Below are 21,871 nucleotides of genomic sequence, written 5' to 3'. Positions count from 1 at the left end.
TGTCCTCCTCTGTGCTCACCTCGCAGGGATGGTTTGTGCATGTCTTGCTTTGACTCAGGGAGGGTATCCTTCCGTGTGATAAAAGGCAGCTGCATTGCACGCTCTTGGGGTGTGTGTGTGTATTTTTGGAAGTGTTTCACCTGAGATAAAGATCCTTATTTAGAAAAAAAAATCTTGATTCCCCCAAATCATCTGTGCTATTGATTGCTATGGGCAAGCAGTTTGCAATGGATCCCTATGGGCAGGTATGGTTTCCTTATGGGCATACTGTTCTTTGTGGGGGATTTTTCATATATTCCCCCAAATCAGTGGAGGCTCCGATTTCCTTCCAACTAGGCATGAAGGTGGATACATGGATAAGCTGTTATGGTGGCAATTTTGAGGTTTCTAATGTGAAAACTGATGGGAGTTCTAGCATGGGATTTGAATTGGGGTGAGTTAAAAGGGGGGGGGGAAATCGCCAAAAATCAGGGGATGATGGGATTTGCTTGAAGCTTGCCATAAATGTCGATCTAGATGGCATCTGTGAGGGTGTCCACTTCCAAGTTTGTATCTGTAAAAATGTCATAATAAATCCCATTTCTGAAAGTGGGGTGTCAGATTTTCAAAAATCCCCCCCAAATCAGGGGATGCTTGGATTTGCTTGAGGTTTGGCATGCATGTATATATACACAGATAAGCTGTCATAGTGCCTAATTTGAGGTTTCTAACTTGAAAACTGAAGGAGTTCCAGCATGGGATTTGAATTGGGGTGAGTTAAAAGGGAGAAAAAAACCCGCCAAAAATCAGGGGATAATGGGATTTGCTTGAAGCTTGCCATGAATGTGGATCTAGATGGCATCTGTGAGGACACCCACTTTCAAGTTTGTATCTGTAAAAATGTCAGAGTAAATCCCATTTCTGGAAATGGGGTGTCGGATTTTCAAAAATTCCCAAAAAATCAGGGGATGCTTGGATTTGCTTGAGGCTTGGCATGAATGTGTATACATGGATAAGGTCTCATGGTGCCAATTTTGAGGTTTCTAACATTAACAGAAAAAAAATAGGCATTTGGATTTCAATGCAAGTCTATGGGGGGGGGAAACGGAGCTCCGATCCGGAGCTGCGCAGTGAAGCAAAGCAGACCATAAGCGGATCACTGCGGAGCGGAGTGGACCTGATCCAGAAGTTGTGAATCTGGAAGAGAAGCGGATTGGGGGGTCCGTGCACAGCCCTAATATACAAATACTTTTTAGACATTTATAGCAGAATTTGTCCTGATAGCCTCCATAATTATGTTATTAAGAGCTGCAGTTAAAAATCCTTAAATGCAAGCCATTGACTCTCATTTCCAAAAATGCCAAACCTCTTTTCCAGAGGTGAAGATAACATCAGAAGCCCTGGTCCCATGTAGGACAGCTATACAAATTGTGGTAGCCAATTCCAAAGTTTAATTATGCACTGTGTGAAGAAATACTTCCTTTTATCTGTCCTGAATCTCCCACCAATCAGCTTCATGGGATGACCCCAGGCTCTAGTATTATGAGAGGGAGAAAAATGTCTCCATGTTCACATTCTCCACACCAGACTTCATTTCGTATACCTCTTATCTGTCTCCCGTTACCCTCCTCTTTTCCAAGCTAAACAATGCCAGCTGTTGTAATCTTCCCCCATAGGAGAGTTGCTCTAGCCATTGATCATTTTAGTTGTCCTTTACTGCACTTTTTCCAACTGAACAATACCCTTTGGGTGTGGTGACCAAAACTGTACACAGTATTCTAAGTGTGGCTGCACCATAGATTTGTATAAAGGCAGTATGATACCAACAGTTTTATTCTCAATTCCTTTTCTAATAATGCCTAACAGGGAGTTTGCCTTCTTTACAGCAGCTGCACACTGGGTGGACATTTTCATGAAGCTGTCCACTACAACCCCATGGTTGGTCAGATCCCATCAGGTTATCCTGGTATTTTTTTGGCCCACTTTAAACTTGCTTACAGTGAACCACATTTGCTATTTGGATGCTCCTTCTCCCAGTTGGGAGAGATCCTTTTGGAGCTCCTCACAATCCCTTTTTGTTTTAACCTCTCCAACTTGGCCACTTCACTGCTCATTCCTAATTCCAGATCGTTTATGAACAAGTTGAAAAGAATTAGTCCCAATTCAGATCCCTGTTTGTCAGAATTGACCATTTATTCCTACTCTCTGCTTTTAACCAGTTACTGATCCTTAAATGAAACTCTACTCATATTCCATGACTGCTAAGTTTGCTCAGGAGTCTTTGGTGAGGGGCTGCTTCTACTTCTCCCGACCCACAGGGCCATGCCCGTTCATGATATGTCTTCCCTCTAAACCTTCTGTCCAGTAAGGTGAAAAGTAATATATTATATCTTGCCAGGGTAAAAGCTTTCCTGAATATTGGGACAGATAATTTGCAGGCAGAAATGCCCTTCCATTGTCTTTATAATCAGAATGGTTAGAGACACTACTAAAATGAGTTTGGAACTCTGCATCCCAGATATGTTGTGGAATTAGCTTTTGGGCTTTTGCGTAACCCAAAGCTATTAGGTTACTGTGTGTGAAGCCCAAATTTTGGAGTTTCTCATAAAGCACGGATATCCAATTTGTCTGCCATGCATCAATTAATGTCATAGGAGCCAGGCCCACTGGGAAGAAAATCACCTTTAGCCAATAATGGATCTTAAGAATCCATGTGTGCACCTCCAGGGAGATTTGCCCCATCTCTAAGCACATGCATGCATTTGGGACACAGCATGGGACTCATAGAATAGTAGAGTTAGAAGGTGCCTATAAGGCCATTTAGTCCAACCCACTGCTCTGTGCAGGAATCCACCCTAAAGCATCCCTGACAGATGGCTGTCCAGCTGTCTCTTGAATGCCTCTAGTGTGGGAGAGACCACAACCTCCCTTCATAATTGGTTCCAAGTTTTTCATGACGTCCAGCTGGAATCTGCCTTCCTGTAACTTGAGCCCATTAGTCTGTATCCTGCACTCTGGGATAATCGAGAATTGATCCTGGCTCTCCTCTCTGTGACAACTTTGCCTTCCTCTGAACCCCCTCCAGCTTGTCTGCATCCTTTTTAAAGTGTGGTGCAGAAGAACTTAGTACGATTTCAAATAGGGCAAAGCTTTTATATACACAGAGTTGGTATCCATATAGCCTTTGGGAGATAACCTTAGCCTGGAATACTTGAATGGCTGAGGGAAGAAACTGGCCTCCTTTCACATAGAAGAAATTGCAGGAGCACCTTAATACTCCTTTTGAGCATTTTCAATTGCATTTTTAATTTGTGTGCACTGTAAACTGGAAGAGTGAAATAAAATACCCAAATATCTGAAAAATGTGACTTGTTCAATAGGGTGATCATTGATCTTCCACTCATGCTTTACCCTTCTCAAGAAGACCATAAACTTGGAGTTAGCATAGCTGATAGTCAATAGTTCATTTTTACAAAAACAGTTTAAAGCTCTTAAAAGACATCTTAAACAGATACACATCTGTGATAATAGCACTGCATCATCTGCATGGAGAAGTATAGACAGAGGTTTGTTTGCTAATTTTGGGGTGGGTGGGAACAGACCTTCGCCAAATCATTCATTAGTTAGTTGATGTTATTTGTTGTGTTTGTGTGTGTGTGTGTATATTAGGCATGTGCTCCGCTCCGATTAGGAGCGGAGAAGCAGTAGCGGATTGGCCTGCTCCGCCTTACCCAGAGGCGGAGTAGAAGTGGACCGCAGACCTCTAGAAGCAAGGCGAAGAGAAGCGACCATTTTTCGGAGCTCCTAGTTCAGGCGGAGCGCTCCGGTCGCCATCTTGAAAACATTTCGCCATAGGATTGCATTGCGGGAAATAATCGCGCATAACTAGGTTGTTTTTGAAGCTATTGTTCTGGAAATTCTTGTGCACAGAGAGTCGTGGATGGGGGTCATTTTGAGACTACTCTCACCTCTCTGCATCGTGCGGGTTGCGTGCTATATTTTTTTAAAAATCGGGTCAACAAACATTACAAACAGGGACAGCGCGGGTCAAACAGAGGTTTTCGCCCATAGGATTGCATTGCAGAAAACAATCGGGGATAACTGGGGGGGGGGTTTAAGCTATCGTTCTGAAAATTCTTGTGCTTAGACAGTCGTGGATGGGGGTCATTTTGAGACTACTCTCACCTCTCTGCGTGGTGCGGGTCGTGCGCTAGAATTTTTTAAAAAATCGGCAGGAAAAATACCTTTTTCAAAGGGCTGAGGGGCAGAGTCAGCTCCTGGTCATGATCACATGATCCCAAAGTTAGAGGAGGGCATAGGCAAAACGGGTAACTTGGGATTCTGGGAAACTTCTCTTTCTTCATCTGAACGGACTTTTCCCAGTGTTTTTTAACACAGTAGCCCCACCAAATGCACAAACACAACCTGAAATCATATACTAAGCCAAGAATAAGAGATAGAAACACAGCACTGCTACCCACCCTAACTTTGGGGAACAACTGAAAAGATGTGGTGCAAGGGGATGAGCTCCCCTAGGGCATCTCATCGTGGACGTGCCCCCACTCTCTCCTGCACTGGAAGGCCATTAGAGCCTTCCAAAGAGAGTAAAACGGTGGAGCAATGCCTATCATGAGTCGAAGTGAGCGTTTACTTCTTAGTGGTGGAGCGATGCCTATTATGAGTTGAAGTGAGCGTTTACTTCTCAGAGTTCTTGGCGAAGCAATGGCTGTCTTGAGTTGAACTGGCAGCTGCTTCCCTCTCCCCTGGGCACGTCCCCCTATTACTGGTAAAAGACAGATATAGCCTTTTTTAAAAAAGTTCTTCTTGTTGTTTATTCAGCAACACTGCTGCTTTTAATTCCACCCCTCCTTCGTTTATTTGTTTATTTATTCCATTTTATTTGCATTACTGGCTTATCTTTGGCTCACTTCCTTATGCCCCCAGAAATGCCAGCTGCATGCCTGCCTGCCTTCCCTCCCTCCTCCCCTGCCCACCTCGCAGGGATGTTGTGCGTGTGTGGCTTTGACTCAGGGGAGAAGTCCTTCCTGCGCTCACTTGGAGTTTTGGAAGTTCCAAATTTTGCAGGTTTAAGCCCCGCCAAAAAACAGGGGATGATGGGACTGCCTTGAGTCTCGGCGTGCGGCGTATGTATCCCTGGATAAGCTGTCACGGTGGTGAGTTTGAGGGGTTTTTTTAACGTGCAAAATTGACGGAGCTATGGAAAGGGGTGTGAATGGGGTGCCCGATTTTCAAAAATTCCCCAAAAATCAGGGGATGATGGGATTGCCTTGAAACTTGGCGTCCATGTGGACACATGGATAAGCTATCATGGTGCTGAGTTTGAGGTTTCTAATGTGCAAATTGACGGAGCTATGGAAAGGGGTGTGAATGGGGTGCCCGATTTTCAAAAATTCCCCCAAAATCAGGGGATGATGGGATTGCTTTGAAACTTGGCGTGCGTGTGTATACCCCCATGAGGTGTCATGGTGCCAAACATGAGGTTTCTAACTTGAACAGAAAAAAAGTTGTATAATTTTTTAGCTTTCAATGCAAGCCTATGGGGGGGAAAACGGAGCTCCGATCCGGATCCGGAGCTCCGAGTGGAGCGGAGCGGAAGTGGGCGGAGCGGGGGCGGGGCGAAGCGGACCGCTCCGAAAATCGCGGATCTGCAAGTGAAGCGGAGCGGGGGGTCCGTGCACACCCCTAGTGTGTGTGTGTGTGTGTGTATATATAATATAATATAATATAATAGAATAGAATAGAATAGAATAGAATAGAATAGAAAACTTAGTCTGAATTTCTTCTTCTAATTCCATCAGTTCCCTTTCTATTTCAACCTTGGAGTTCTAATTTTGTTTTTTAAGTAGACTGCTAGCCTAATTATACTGATTGTGTTCAAAGCTCATTGATCATGTGAAGTATTCCTTCTGGTTTTCCTGTGCCAACAGAAAGCTTCCATCCACAGAATGGGAAGGGTTAAAATTTTCAATGATTCCCCCTCTTCTTGGTAAATCCCTATGACTGCCTTAATCTGATCCAGAGCTTGTGGAACCCTCTGGAGCAGATTTTGGATGTGGGAGCTGCAAGGGGGAGAGGGAACTCACTGGAATGTGCCTCTTTCTCTGTTCTGGAAAATAGTTGGATTCCGGCACGGTTTCTTAAAGATGGATGTTTTTAACTAACTTCATAATATGTTGTTGTTGTTGTTTATTCATTCAGTCGCTTCCAACTCGTCGTGACTTCATGGACCAGCCCACGCCAGAGCTTTCTGTCGGTTGTTGCCACCCCTAGCTCCCCCAAGGTCAAGTCTGTCACCTCCAGAATATCATCCATCCATCTTGCCCTTGGTCGGCCCCTCTTCCTTTTGCCTTCCACTTTCCCTAGCATCAGCCTCTTCTCCAGGGTATCCTGTCTTCTCATTACGTGGCCAAAGTACTTCAGTTTTGCCTTTAGTATCATTCCCTCAAGTGAGCAGTCTGGCTTTATTTCCTGGAGTATGGACTGGTTTGATCTAGAAAGAGGGCTTTCTCCACTGTGGCACCCCGGTTGTGGAATGAGCTCCCCAGAGAGGTTCGCCTGGCGCCTACACTGTACTCCTTTCTTCGCCAGCTGAAGACCTTTTTATTCTCTCAGTATTTTAACACTTACTTTTAACTTAAATTTAATTTTTACTGTTCTAACTCTGTATTTTAATCTTATATCAATTTTGCTGCATGGTTTTATCCTGGTTGTGCTTTTTATACTGTATTTTGTATTTGTGCTTTTAATCTGTTGGTTGTTTTATGATGGTTTTAATTTTTGTGAACCGCCCAGAGAGCTTCGGCTGTTGGGCGGTATAAAAATGTAATAAATAAATAAATAAAAAAATAAATCTTCTTGCAGTCCAAGGCACTCTCAGAATTTTCCTCCAACACCACAGTTCAAAAGCATCTATCTTCCTTCGCTCAGTCTTCCTTATGGTCCAGCTCTCGCAGCCATAGGTTACTATGGGGAATACCATTGCTTTAACTATGCGGATCTTTGTTGTCAGTGTGGTGTCTCTGCTCTTCACTATTTTATCAAGATTTGTCATTGCTCTCCTCCCAAGAAGTAAATGTCTTCTGATTTCCTGGCTGCAGTCAGCGTCTGCAGTAATCTTTGCGCCCAGAAATACAAAGTCTGTCACTGCCTCCACGTTTTCTCCCTCTATTTGCCAGTTACCAATCAAGCTGGTTGCCATAATCTTGGTTTTTTTGAGGTTTAACTGCAACCCAGCTTTTGCACTTTCTTCTTTCACTTTTGTCATAAGGCCCCTCAGCTCCTCCTCGCTTTCAGCCATCGAAGTGTTATTATCTGCATATCTGAGATTGTTAATGTTTCTTCCTGCGATTTTAACTCCATCAAGCCCAGCACATTGCGTGATGTGTTCTGCGTACAAGTTGACTAGGTAGGGTGAGAGTATACAACCCTGCCGTACTGCTTTCCCAATCTTAAACCAGTCCGTTGTTCCGTGGTGTGTTCCATTGCTACTTGGTTGTTATACAGATTCCTCAGGAGGCAGACAAGATGACTTGGTATCCCCATACCACCAAGAACTTGCCACAATTTGTTATGATCCACACAGTCAAAGGCTTTAGAATAGTCAATAAAACAGAAATGGATGTTTTTATGGAACTCCCTGGCTTTCTCCATTATTATTATTATTATTATTATTATTATTATTTATTTATTTATATAGCACCATCAATGTACATGGTGCTGTACAGAGTAAAACAGTAAATAGCAAGACCCTGCCGCATAGGCTTACAATCTAATAAAATCATAGTAAAACAATAAGGAGGGGAAGAGAATGCAAACAGGTACAGGGTAGGGTAAGCAGGCACAGGGTAGGGAAAAACTAACAGTAGAAAGTAACAGTAGAAGTCTGCACAACATCAAGTTTTATCCAGCGGATATTGGCAATTTGGTCTCTAGTTCCTCTGCCTTTTCTAAACCCAGCTTGTACATCTGGCAATTCTCGCTCCATGAATTGCTGGAGTCTACCTTGAAGGATCTTGAGTATTACCTTATTTCACCTGTGAAATAAGTGCCACTCTCCAATAGTTTGAACATTCTTTAGTGTTTCCCTTTTTTGGTATGGGGATATAAGTTGATTTTTTCCAATCTGATGGCCGTTCTTGTGTTTTCCAAATTTGCTGGCATATGGCATGCATTACCTTGACAACATCATCTTGCAAGATTTTAAACAGTTCAGCTGGGATACCGTCATCTCCTGCTGCCTTGTTATTAGCAATGCTTCTTAAGGCCCATTCAACCTCACTCTTCAGGGGGGCGGAGCTGGACGCCATGAGAGGGTAGGACGTCTCATTAAAGGGCTCCCTGGTGGGACTTAATTATTTCATTCAAAAGGCATGGATCTTTAATGAAAATTAATGGAAATGACTGTGATTTATGATTGACGGTGAATTTGTGATTTTTGGAAGCATAATCAGTATAAGGAGTGAAGAAATTAGCCCGGTGTTCGGGCTGTAAATCAGCTAGGTGGAGCGGAGAGCTGAAAACGAAAGTGAGGATTGTTATTGTTATGGTTGAAGCTCTCCCAGTGCCTAGCTTGACAAATTGCCGTGAAATATACTCCTTATCTGGAAAGAACGTCTAATTGGCAATAAATTCACCCTTCAGGAAGCAGCGAAAGAGGAAAGTGGATTATATGCAGGAAAGAGAGACGCTGTGGATTGTTATGTGGGACATTAAGTAATAGTTATAATAAGATCTATGCCGAACGGTAGAAAATTGGGAAAAAAACCTGAAAAAGTTACCTGGCGCCGAGTTCGCCCCTCCAATCATAATTTGGCACGTCTTGAGAATGAACCCGTAGAAGAAGTTATAGAAATTAGTGGAGGGGAGAATGAAAACAGCTCTGATAAGATGGCGGAGAAAGCTGGCATGGAGCCAACTTCCATGGAAGAACTTAAAAAATTGATATTGGACAGTAATGCAACTCTGATTAGAAAGATGGATGAACATTCAAAGAGGGCAGATAAGCGTAGGGGGTACTGGCTGACAAGATTGCTGAACATGATAAAGCTACAAAGAAGTTAGAAGTTGAAGTAAAATCATTGGAGAAAAAGCAGGATGTCTTTGAAAAAAGTTGTGATGTGAAGTCCCAGGATCAGGAATTAAAGCTGATCCGTTTGCAGGATCAAGATCGCAGATCTAACATACGAATTAAGAACTTTGTTCAAGAACCAGGAGAGGATTTGAGAAAAACAATTTTGAAGTGGTTTAAAGACATGATGACTGATCTGGAATTAAATGACTGTGACCTGGAAAGGATTCATCGAGTGGGAGGAGCAAACTACAGAGGAGCAACTAAAGACATCCTAGTGAAATTTGGCAGTTACTACAAAAAAGTGCAACTTATGAAGAAATTGAGGTCTATGGCTATGATAAAATATAAAGGCAGAGCAGTGCAAATTTACAATGATCTTTGTCAGCAGACACTCCAATGGAGATGCAGTGTTAAGGAAATAACTGGAATGTTAACGAAGAAGGCAATACAGTATGTGTGGGGTTACCCTGTTTTTTTAAGATTCAAGTATGGTGGGAGTGAGCATAGAGTAACCTCATTGGATCAGGGCAAGGAGTTGCTGAAGAGTTTGGGTTTGTTTGAGGATGCAAGTTTGGAAGCTGAAGTTGGGAATGGAGGGGAGGCTGGGGTGTCCGGAACACAGTAAAGTTGATAAAGGGTTTTTGAGATGATAAGATATAAATAATAATAATAATAAAAAATTGTTAAATATAGAGGTCTTGCCACTCGGGCGGAGCACAGCCTCCCCCCTCCCTTGCTAGATAATGGCCGGAGTGGTAGACTTACGGGGATTTGGGGGGGGAAGAGGTGGGTGGTGGGATGGGGTGGGTGGGGGGGTCAAATAGGGTGGGAGGGAGGGACATGAAGGGGGTTTAGGGGTTTTGTGTTTGGACGTATGTGATTATGAGTTGCAGAGCACACGGGATCGGAAGGAATATCAAAAGATTAAATACGGATAAGAAAATTAAAGTATCAACACTCAATGTCAAAGGTCTGGGGGCAGTCGTGAAAAGGAGGAGAATTGAACAAATGTTAAATAGAGAAAGATCTGACATCATTATGTTGCAAGAAACACACCAAGGCTTCGATGACGTAAACGAAATATGCACAAAATGGTCAGTTTATTATGAAAAGTCATTGGGGACAACAACAAAAAATGGAGTGGCTATTTTGATTGCAAAAAAAATCGGATTTATATTAGAAACTGTAAAAAAGGATGATAATGGTAGATATCTCATGATAAAGGGACAAATTGAAAGTGAAGCATACGAATTAGTTAATGTTTATGCCCCCAATGAGAGACATAGAGAGTTTTATATGGAATTATTCAAAGAAATAGAAGAGTTTAAGGAGGGGTATGTCATTTTAGCTGGGGACTTTAATATGGTAATGGATAATAGATTGGACAGGTCAAACCCCACTAATGCGGAAAAGAGAAATAATATTACTATATTGAATAATTTAGTAAAAGAAAAAGATTATGTGGATTGTTGGCGTTTACTTAGTGGGGCGAATCCTGGCTTTTCTTATTACTTGCCAGTTTATCATACATACTCTAGGATAGATTATATTTTTGTTTCAAAACAGTTTGCAACTAAGGTATGTAAAATGGAAACGGGGGTAATAAAGGTAACAGATCACGCATTGTTAAGTTTAGAGTTTACAGTTAGAAAGAATTATAAAGAAGCGTTTAGGTGGAAATTAAATATAAGAATTTTGAAGTATAATAAAGTGGTAGAAAAAATGCAGAGGGAACTGTCAGAGACTTGGGAAATTAATGAGAAGGGAGGAACGACAAGGACAGTTGTCTGGGATACCATGAAGGCAGTAGCAAGAGGGATATGCATTAGAGAAATGTGTAATTTAAGGAGGCAACAATTTGTAGAGCAGGAAAAGTTGGAGGAAGAGATTAAGGAATTGGAGAAAGATTATTGGCAATCTAAAAATAAACATAAATTAATAGAAATACAAGCAAAGAAAAAACAATGAGAAAACTTAAATTTAGAGGAAGTTCAGAGTAACTTAATCTATATGAAAAGGGAGTATTTTGAAAATAGTAATAAAAATTCTAGATTGCTTGCCAGACTCACACAAAAGGAAAAAGCTAGGAACGGGATAGGAATATTGAAAGATAAACAAGGGAATTATTGTCACATAATGAAGGGTAAAATAAAAATCTTTCAAGAATTTTATCAAGAATTATATAAGGGAAAGGATACTCAAAAAAAGAAGCTGGAAGCTTATATAGAAAAGTATATAAAGAAGGGAATAAAAATAGAACACAAAGAGTTAATGGAGAAGGTAATAACTCAAAGAGAAATAGAAGAAGTAATTGAGAATTTGAAAGTGGGTAAATCACCTGGGGTAGATGGTTTAGGATCAGAATATTATAAGGTTTTAAAAACTTTTTTAGTACCGAAATTATTGAAGCTGTACAATTCCATATTGGAAGGAGAAAGGACACCAGAATCATGGGAACATTCATTAATAATTTTAATACCAAAACCAGATAAAGATTTGACTGTCCCTGATTCATATAGACCTATTTCATTAATAAATCAAGATGCTAAAAAAATTTCAACTATTTTAGCAAGGCGGTTGAATAAATTTATAGGTGAATATATAGGGGAAGATCAATGTGGATTTGTAGCAGGTAGACAAATGCATAACTTAGTGGGAAGAGTTTTAAATGCAATACAGGTGATAAAAAAAGTCTGAGACTAAAGCGGGAATTTTGGCATTGGATATCTTCAAGGCTTTTGATTGTGTGAGCTGGCAAGCTCTAAAGATGGTTCTAAATAAAATGGGATTTGGAAATAAATTTAAAGCTATAATAGAACAGTTGTACTCTCAAAATACAGCCGTAATGGTAGTGAATGATGGAGTTACGGATAAGATACGACGAGCCAGAGGGACAAGGCAAGGATGTCCACTCTCGCCGGTCCTGTTTGTAATGGTAATGGAATTATTGGCGAATGCAATAAGAGAGGATGAGGAGATAGAAGGAATAGGTAGTATGAAAAAAATAAAACTGAATATGTTTGCAGATGATACTTTGCTAACCATTAAAAATCCAATAAGAAAGATGGGAAGAATTAAACAGCAATTGAGAGAATTTGAGGATATTACTGGGCTAAGAATAAATTGGTCCAAATCAGAGATGATGTTATTTAATTGTACTAAAAAAGAAGAGAAGGACTGGGAAGAAAAGGGAAGAGAAATGAAAGTTAAGGAACAGATTAGATATTTGGGAATTAAAATTACACAGAATTTAGAGAGTTTAGAGAAAGAGAATTTAAATAGTTTAAAAAAAGAGATTTTAGTAAAATTGGAAAAATATAAAAGATTAAATTTATCCTGGTTTGGAAGAATAGCATTAATAAAAATGAAGATTTTAGCAAAGATCAATTTTGTGTTTAGGATGTTACCAATAAAAATTTCAGAATTAGAAATAAAAAGTTGGCAAAATATCATAAATAATTATTGTAATGGAGATAAGAAAGCGAGGGTAAATAACAGTAAATGGTATTTAAGTCAAAAAAAGGGAGGATTGGGTCTCCCAAATATTAAACTATATTATGTAGCTAATAGGTTAAGACATATTGTGGAGGCAATTATAGGAATAGGTGAACTAGATTGGATGGCTGATAAAACTACAAGTAATGTAGAGATCAATCTGGAAAATGTATTTTTTAGGGAAGGGAAAAAGAAATGGGCGGAAAGTATAGGTAACCTGCTCTTAAGGTTTCACTGGGAAATTTGGAGTAAATATAAAGGGGAGCTGCTTCCGAGCAGCTCCCCTTTGTCACCGGTAATAATGTTAAAAAATTTCCCGGAGGAATTAAAGAGTAGATTAAGTAAAGTTTTAATAGAAAAAAATAAAATGAAATTAAGGGAATGGTTAAGAGGAATGAATACAATAGAGAAAATAGAAGAGGTTTTAAAAGATAAAAAATTAACTTGGCTAAATTATTGGCAATTAGAACAGTGGATTAAAAAGTGGATAACAGAAAATGGAGATTGTAGAGAACTGACGAAGTTTGAGGAATTAATAGTTAAGAAAGAAAAGGATAGGGGAAAAAGAACAGTGTCAAAAGGGTTAATGAGTGAAATTTATAGAATACTCTTGGAGAAAGGGTCGATGGATAGTTCAGGTAAAATGGTTTGGGAGACAGATTTAAACATACAAATAGGACAACAGAGTTGGGAGTGACTATGGAGACAAAGAGCGTTGAGAAATATGTCAGTAAGAATAAAAGAGAATTATTTTAAAATTATATGGAGGTGGTACCTAACCCCGGTTAGATTAAATAAGATAAATAATCAGCATTCAGCAAATTGTTGGAGAGGATGTGGGGGAAAAGGTACGTAATTTACATATGTGGTGGGAATGCAAATATGTACAAAAATTGTGGAAGATGGTGTTTTCGGAGACTGAAGAAATTGTGGGAATGAAGATAGAAAGAACACCAAAAGTTGCATTACTGTCACTATTTGAAGATTTAAAATGTAAAAAAGAAAGTAAGGAATTAATAACGAATTTGCTGACGGCAGCAAGATTGATTGTAGCTAGGAACTGGAAGATTCAAGGGGAATATTCTATTGAAGAATGGTATAAAGAAGTATGGGACATAGCTATAAATGACAAATTGACTTGCAATATTAAATGGAGAAGAGGTATAGCTAAAACAAATGATTTTGAAGGAATTTGGAAACAGTTCCTAATATTTGTTTTTTCTAAGGGAAGTGGGAAACCGCCAGCAGAAGAAAGTATGAGATTTTGGAATCAGGAATGAGATCCCGTGGTGGTGGGTGCACTTGTATGTTAAGTTTGATTATGTTATTTAGATATGATATTATGTATTCAATATTTACTCAACATTTATGTAGTATGTTGTTTTCTTTTTATTGTAATGCTGTATGTTTAAGTATTGTAGAAAATAAAAAAAATTTTTTTTAAAAAACAACCTCACTCTTCAGGATGTCTGGCTCTAACTCACTGACCACACCGTCTGACTTATCCCCAATATTATTATCCTTCCTATACAGATCTTCCGTATATTCTTGCCACCTTTTCTTGATCTCTTCTGTTAGGCCCTTGCCATCTTTGTTTTTGACCATACCCATTTTTGCCTGGAATTTACCTCCGATGTTTCTAATTTTCTGGAAGAGGTCTCTTGTCCTTCCTATTCTATTGTCTTCTTCCACTTCTGCGCATTGCTTGTTTAAAAATAATTCCTTATCTCTTCTGGCTAACCTCTGGAATTTTGCATTTAATTGGGCATATCTCCCCCTATCACTGTTGCCTTTTGCTTTCCTTCTTTCTTGGGCTACTTCCAGTGTCTCAGCAGACAGCCATCTTGCCTTCTTGGTTTTCTTTTTCTTTGGGACGTTTTTTGTTGCCACCTCTTGGACAATGTTGCGAACTTCTGTCCATAGTTCTTCCGGGACCCTATCTATTAAATCTAGTCCCTTAAATCTATTCTTCACTTCCACTGCATATTCATTAGGAATATTAGTGAGCTCATATCTAACTGATCTGTGGGTCTTCCCTATTCTCTTTAGTTTGATTCTAAATTGTGCAATAAGAAGTTCATGATCTGAACTACAGTCAGCTCCAGGTCTTGTTTTTACCGTCTGTATAGAAGTCCGCCATCTTTGGCTGCAAAGGATGTAGTCAATCTGATTTCAGTGTCGAGTTTTATTTTTTGGTGGCATGTTGGATTGCTGTTCATGGCATTCATTGGCTGATATGTTTTTTTATCTAGCTGCCCTGGGTTGTGCATTTTGAAACAAATTAGTACATTAGGTCCAGAGCTAAATGTCTCCAAAAATTCTTAGAGGGTGACCTTCATATTTTTTTTATTCACATGACCTGTTGAGTTCATAGAAATAGTCATTCTGTAGCTAACCAAAAACCACAGCTACCACAGGTTCAAAAGGTTGTGTGAATGAAACAAAATGTGACGTTCTGTGGATATGTTTTTGTTCTTCTTGCAAATATGTCTCTAGTGAATTGAAGTTGGCCACTGAGGTAAAATTACTATTGGGAAAAGCATAAATGGGAAAACAGGAATTTACCATTCTTCAGTATTTAGCACTATTCAGATTATATTTATAGAATAATAAGTATTTGTATGATTTAAAAAGCATGCTTCAATTCAGTATGGAAAATTAATAAACAGCCTGATGTGCAAGTTCCTGCAGTCTTGCTTCTTTATTTCTGGGAAATAGGATAGGAGCTGGACTAGATCCAACTCCTGTGAAAATTCTATGTTGGTATGTCTTGGTGTGTGTTTTTCTTCTGATGGGAATTAATTTGTAGCGGGTATTTTCTCAGGGTAATTTTACATAACAGAAGCAATGCACAATTTAAAATTGCATGCTGGATGAGATTTCTGTTATGGTATCCTCTGAGTTACGCTCTGTCTGAGAACGAAATGCTTAAGAGGTAATGATGCTATTTCGGAGACTATTTTAATGCTTCTTTTGGCTTCTGTGTACAGCCCACAGCTTTCTTATGCAGACCACTTACCTGTGTATTCCATTTCCATCTCTCCTTTGAGAAGTTATCTAGGGTGACCATATGAAAAGCAGGACAGGTCTCCTGTATCTTTAACAGTTGTATAGAAAAGGGACTTTCAGCAGGTGTCATTTGTATGCATACAGCACCTGCTGAAATTCCCTCGTCATCATAACAGTTAAAGCTGCAGGAGCCCTGCCCTCTTGACCAGAAACAAAATGCAGTGCCATTAGTAGAGGTGTCCAGAACATCATCTGGTTCAGTTTTATTGGCTGATTTTCAGTTGTTGAAGCCTGGGGATGCTGCCAAGGTGCTTGGCCAAGTTCAGTCGACCACCTGTGTACTTAATTCTTGCCCCTCATGCTTATTACATCTAATAAGGAGTGGATGTCCGGCTGGGTGCCTGGGCCAGTCCTGGGCCAGTCCTGGGCCCAGTGCTCTTCAACATTTTTATTAATGATTTGGACGAGGAGGTGCAGGGAACGCTGATCAAATTTGTAGATGACACAAAATTGGATGGGATAGCTAATACCCTGGAAGACAGAAACAAACTTCAAAGTGATCTTGATAGGCTGGAGTGCTGGGCTGAAAACAACAGAATGAAATTTAATAGGGATAAATGCCAAGTTCTACATTTAGGGAATAGAAACCAAATGCACAGTTACAAGATGAGGGATACTTGGCTCAGCAATACTACAAATGAGAAAGATCTTGGAATTGTTGTAGATCACAAGCTGAATATGAGCCAACAGTGCGATATGGCTGCAAGAAAGGCAAATGCTATTCTGGGCTGCATTAATAGAAGTATAGCTTCCAAATCACGTGAGGTACTGGTTCCTCTCTATTCGGCCCTGGTTAGGCCTCATCTAGAGTATTGTATCCAGTTCTGGGCTCCACAATTCAAGAAGGATGCAGACAAGCTGGACCGTGTTCTGGTGCTATATAAATAAATAAATAAAAATAATAATAATAATAATAAGAGGGCAACCAGGATGATCAGAGGTCTAGAAACAAAGCCCTATGAAGAGAGACTGAAAGAACTGGGCATGTTTAGCCTGGAGAAGAGAAGATTGAGGGGAGACATGATAGCACTCTTCAAATACTTAAAAGGTTGTCACACAGAGGAGGGCCAGGATCTCTTCTCAATCCTCCCAGAGTGCAGGACACGGAATAACGGGCTCAAGTTAAAGGAAGCCAGATTCCGTCTGGACATCAGGAAAAACTTCCTGACTGTTAGAGCAGTGTGACGGTGGAATCAGTTACCTAGGGAGGTTGTGGGCTCTCCCACACTAGAGACCTTCAAGAGGCAACTGGACAACCATCTGTCAGGGATGGTTTAGGGTGGATTCCTGCATTGAGCAGGGGGTTGGACTCGATGGCCTTGTAGGCCCCTTCCAACTCTGCTATTCTATGATTCTATGATTCTATGGGTCCAGGAAGTTGTAAATTCCTCCTTGAGAGACTCTCTTTTTCATCACATCCAGGTGAGGCAGTGGGTGTTTGGAATCAATCACTAGGTGCTGTAATGGACTGGATGAAGGCCAATTAACTGAGACTCAATTCAGACAAGGTGGCAGTTCATTTGCCTGGTTAAGTGATGTTTGACATGTTCTGGAGGGTGTTGTGCTCCACCCAAGGCTCAGATTCATAGTTTGGGGGTGCTCTTGGATTCAAGAGCACCTTTTATCAGTTTAGGATGATATTCCAACTACATCCTTATCTGCACAGAGATAGCCTAGCTACAGTTGTCCATGCTCTTATAAACTCTCGTCTGGATTATTGCAAAGCATTATATATGAAGCTGCCTTTGAAAATGGCCCAGAAACTTCACCTGGTCCAAAACAGGAGAGTGAGATGGTTAATGGGGTCTAGCCAATGTGATCACATTATGCCAGTACTTTTCCATCTCCACTGGTTGCCAATCCATTTCCAGGCCCAATTCAAAATGATAGTATTAATATTCGAAGCCCTGAATGGCTTGGGGCCAGGTTACTTGAAAGATTGTTTTCTTCCATATATAGCTGCCCAGACCCTAAGATACATCTTAGCAGTCCTTCTCTGGAAGCCCCTGCCAAAGGCAGTGGAGCAGATGGCTACTACGAAGAGGAACTTTTCTATTGTGTCACCACAGTTCTGGAATGACCTTCCTAGAGAGGCTCACCTGGCACCTACACTATTCTCTTTTTGGTGCCAGGTGAATACTTTATTTCCCAGCCATTTTAGTCTTTCAGTTTCTATTGTGTTTAAATCTGTTACTGTATTTTAAATCTGTTGCATTTTATGTTTTAATTGTTTTGAATTGCACAGAGAGCTTTCCTGTTGGGCCATATAGAAATGTATTAAATAGTTAAATCTTCTGTGCGTGGGGAAATGACATCCAGCAGAGACTCCCTGACCAGCCAGCCCACACTCTCCTCAGTTGAAGGCTTGTATTTGGTCCAATGGAAGCAAGCCAAACTGCTGCAGGAAGTGGCCATCTTTGTGTGTGTGTGTGTAAGTGTGCATGAGTATACACTGTGTGTGTGTTTGTGTGTGTGTGTTGAAATGGGTGTGTATAAATTCGAGTGTAAGAGAGCGTGAGGTGGCCCCTGTGAGAACCCCCTTTGAGCTTCCTTTATTTCTTCCTATAATTAAAGGGATCCTGACTTGGGGGCCAGTCATCAAAATGCTGCTCACTGGCTCTGTGACTCCCAGAACCTGCCTAGCCTCACAGTCACCAGCCCAGCACTCTCTATTCACCCTTATCCTTCACCGCTGCCCCCATAGAACACCGTGCCTTATCTCAGGTACCTCAAGAATCCAATCCAGTTTATAAAACAGAAGTATTTTTATTAAACAATAAGTTAGGTTATGCAGTTACAAAGCTTGTGGTTTCATTTGTCGTATTACTTGTTGGTTTCAGAACAGTTTCATACGTAACCCTGCCTACAGAGAGCTTCGGCTGTGGGGTGGTATATAAATTAAATAAATAAATATTCTATCCACTAATCTACACTATCTCCTCCCATTCACTTCCCCCAAAATAATAAAACACATTGATCCTACACTGTACTAACTCCTTACACAGACAAACCTAGACTCGTCACTCTCCCCCACCACACACTCTACTGCTCTTTTTAACTCCTCCCTCTGACTGCTACCAATCCAAACCTTTGAACCAGCAGCCAATCAGCATTCACTTCACATTCATTTCATTTGCTCCCCCTCACAACAGCATTAACCACTTACCAACTGAAGTCCAAACAGCATTTTCAACCTAAATAGCAATAAGCATTAAGACATTACTTACAATATATATAATTGGCAATAAACAGTAACACATCAAATCTCCATCCACTACTAACATGCAGGCCTTGGAAGGTTAACCCTGAGGGAATGGAACCCTAAGGTTAGGAAAGGTTCTCCACACATCTCTACCAATAAAGCTGAAAGTATGTGTCTGGGATGTATGTCCAGAAATGTTTACCCACTTCCAGATGAGTTAGAAACTTGAAATTTGGCACGATGATAGGTCTCGCTATACAGTGTACCAGAAAAATCAAAAACTCAAAAGTTGGGGTTTTAAGTATTTTTTAAGAATTGAATAAAAAACCTAGGCTTATGCCTACAACTCCCAGCATGCATTGCATGAAACTCCAAGCACACCTTGGTGGGAGGTCAGACTTACTAGCCTTTGGTGGCCATTGTGAGTATGTGGGTGGTGGCCACTCAATACCCAGACTCCTAAGGTCAGTCTCAAGCAGTCAACCAATTCCACATAAAAGGAAACAACCCACATAAATCGGCTGCATCCATTTGCGATGCCTTCTCCCGCTAGCTATGCACAGTTTTAAAATTATAACTAGATACAACAGCGTGACTTTGAGAGGCTGAACTCTGAACATGCTCAAAGGCACCCCATCCTCACATCACTGTTTTCTCAGAATTTCGGGAAGCACACGCGGGAAGCCTTTACCCTTGCGAGGGAGGGAGGGGAGGCACTCTGTGCATGCCCATAAACAGGCCTGACAAAGGGGACAAATGCCTGGTCTGGCCCTTCAGTACAGGCTCCTGATGGAGCACTTGGTGGGCGAGAAGCATGGGCTGAGGTAGTCCCAGTAGGTCACTTACACTGGCAGCTGCTTACCTCCCCTCCTCGGTGATGCTACTCCTCGATGCTCTGTCAAGGATCAGCATCGGCAACGAGAGGAGGCAAGCACCTTGCAGAGGATACGGGCCACCAAAGGCATCCTGGGAGGTGTAGCACTAGCATTAGAGTGGCTGATTTTAAATAAAGCATGGATGAGCAAACCAGGTGACTATCTCTCAATCCTAACTCACTAACTGTTTTTGTTCTCCTTCTACCTAACTTTCTCCAACTGCCACTAGCCCCACCCACCATTCCATTCTAGCCTAAGCTATCAGTCATTCCTCCACTCCCTCTTCTGCTTCAAAGGTATAGTCAGGGTTTCACATAAAAATCATAAACTTTATTCAATAATTCTTGGATCTGTCTTGGAATGTTGTGGTTTAGTTATGACAGACAAAAATGCAGCATAAAAATCAAGTTAAAAGGCCTTGAGGAATATTCACTTGGAACTGGAAAGCCATTAATGCAGTCATTAGGCCAGCCTGCCTGGGAAAAAGAAATCCATGAACAGGGGACCACAACTAAGAAGGTCATCTCTCCAGTTGTCTCCCACCACACCTTAGACAGTGTTAATAGATTAGCACTTTATTCAGGGACCTAGCTTTATGCCTACAACTCCCAGCATGCCTTGGGCAGGAGGGAAGACTTACTGGGCTTTGGTAGAGCATCGTCGAGCATCCGGGCCTGTTGCCAATGGCAACGACTGAGCTTACTGTCTGTCAGTCAGCCAGCCAGTCATCTCTCTCATAACCTACCTATAGTCATCAATTGCTCAGTGCAGTGTGGATGGGCTCAACCAGACAGTGGCAGGACTCCCATTGGGCAAGTCAGGCACCATTGCCAAAGGCATGTCAGGAGTTGTAGTTTTCATTTTCTGTGGGGACAAGGAAAATCATGGTGGTGGCTTCAAGGCCATGTGTTGGTGTTGAGAGAGAGAGAAAAGAAAAAATAAACAAATTTAATTCATTTTAAAGTTACCTCACAGCCTAATATTGGCCTACCTCCCAGGGTTGTCATGAGGGTGAGAGAGGAAAAAGAGAAACAAACATAATTCAATTAGAAGTTAACTCACAGGTCTACTACTTTAACATGATTACCTCGCAGAATATTTCTTAGTGGGGCTGATATGAGCAATGAGTATATGAGTATATCAGCTAGTTCTGTATGTTTCTTACTCCTACTCTTTTAATCTTGATCATCTCTAAATATTTCAGTGTTTGGAATGGAAGTATATTTGAATATTTGAATGGGAGAATATTTGAACGTTTCTTCTCAGTACATGTTACCATTTTTGCTGTTTGTTGTTACTTTATTACAGGGATACTGTCAACTTTAGGCAATGGATATGTTATCTATATGTCTACACAACGGAAAAAGAAGCTGAGGCCTGCTGAGATAATGACTGTTAATTTAGCAGTGTGTGACCTGGGAATTTCAGGTAATTTAACTTCAGATGGGCTGAGGATGTAAACACTGATGGGTTCACATACACACACAGTGGCTTGTTAACCACCACATTTCCCTAATTGCCCTCACTGGGCACGGCTTGTCGTTACATGAAAACCTGGCGATGGTGGATGACTGGGGTGGTTAACAAAACATGCAGAAACCATGCTATGTTGTAGCCATGCCCAGGGAAGGTAATTGGGGAAATGACAAGATATATGACTGGCTTGTCCAGTAATGGTTAATAAGCCACTGCAGCTTATGAACCAGCCTCATGTCATGCTAACTGGCTCAATAATGGCTCCTGAAATCAGCAACAGTCCAGTGAGATATGGCTAGTTGGGATGCCTATATATTATCTCCAGTTGCTCGGGAACATGAATAAATGCTATTGCTCTCATTTCCTGCTTGTGGGGTATCTCAGAGACATCTAGTTGGACACTGGGGGTAGAGGTAATGCTGGAATCAATATGCCTTAGGTGTAATCAAGCACAGCTCCTCTTAAATTTTTATATTTTAAAAAAGAATTTCACAATAGGCCCTATTCAGAAGACACCTTAAACCATGGCAATAAAAGCCTTAACCACCATGGTTTAAGTAGCATTGCATCCAGTTCTGGACACCACACTTCAAGAAGGAGGCAGACAAGCTGGAGCGTGTTCAGAGGGGGGCATCTAGGATGATCAGGGGTCTGGAAACAAAGCCCTATGAAGAGAGACTGAAA

General features: G+C 41.0%; 1 protein-coding gene across 1 annotated transcript in view; it reads left to right on the top strand.

Annotated features, from left to right (window-relative positions):
• Positions 1-21,871, top strand: part of OPN5 (opsin 5) — a 49,596-nt gene that overhangs the window by 6,431 nt on the left and 21,294 nt on the right. Inside the window, exon 2 of the mRNA XM_063115847.1 lies at positions 21,020-21,139. Coding sequence (XP_062971917.1) covers positions 21,020-21,139 — 120 coding nt within the window. The remainder of the gene's footprint in view (positions 1-21,019; positions 21,140-21,871) is intronic.

This window comes from Elgaria multicarinata, chromosome 2, assembly GCF_023053635.1.
Source record: "Elgaria multicarinata webbii isolate HBS135686 ecotype San Diego chromosome 2, rElgMul1.1.pri, whole genome shotgun sequence".
NCBI classification, from domain to species: domain Eukaryota; kingdom Metazoa; phylum Chordata; class Lepidosauria; order Squamata; family Anguidae; genus Elgaria; species Elgaria multicarinata.
This window is presented reverse-complemented; position numbering and strand designations above follow the sequence as displayed.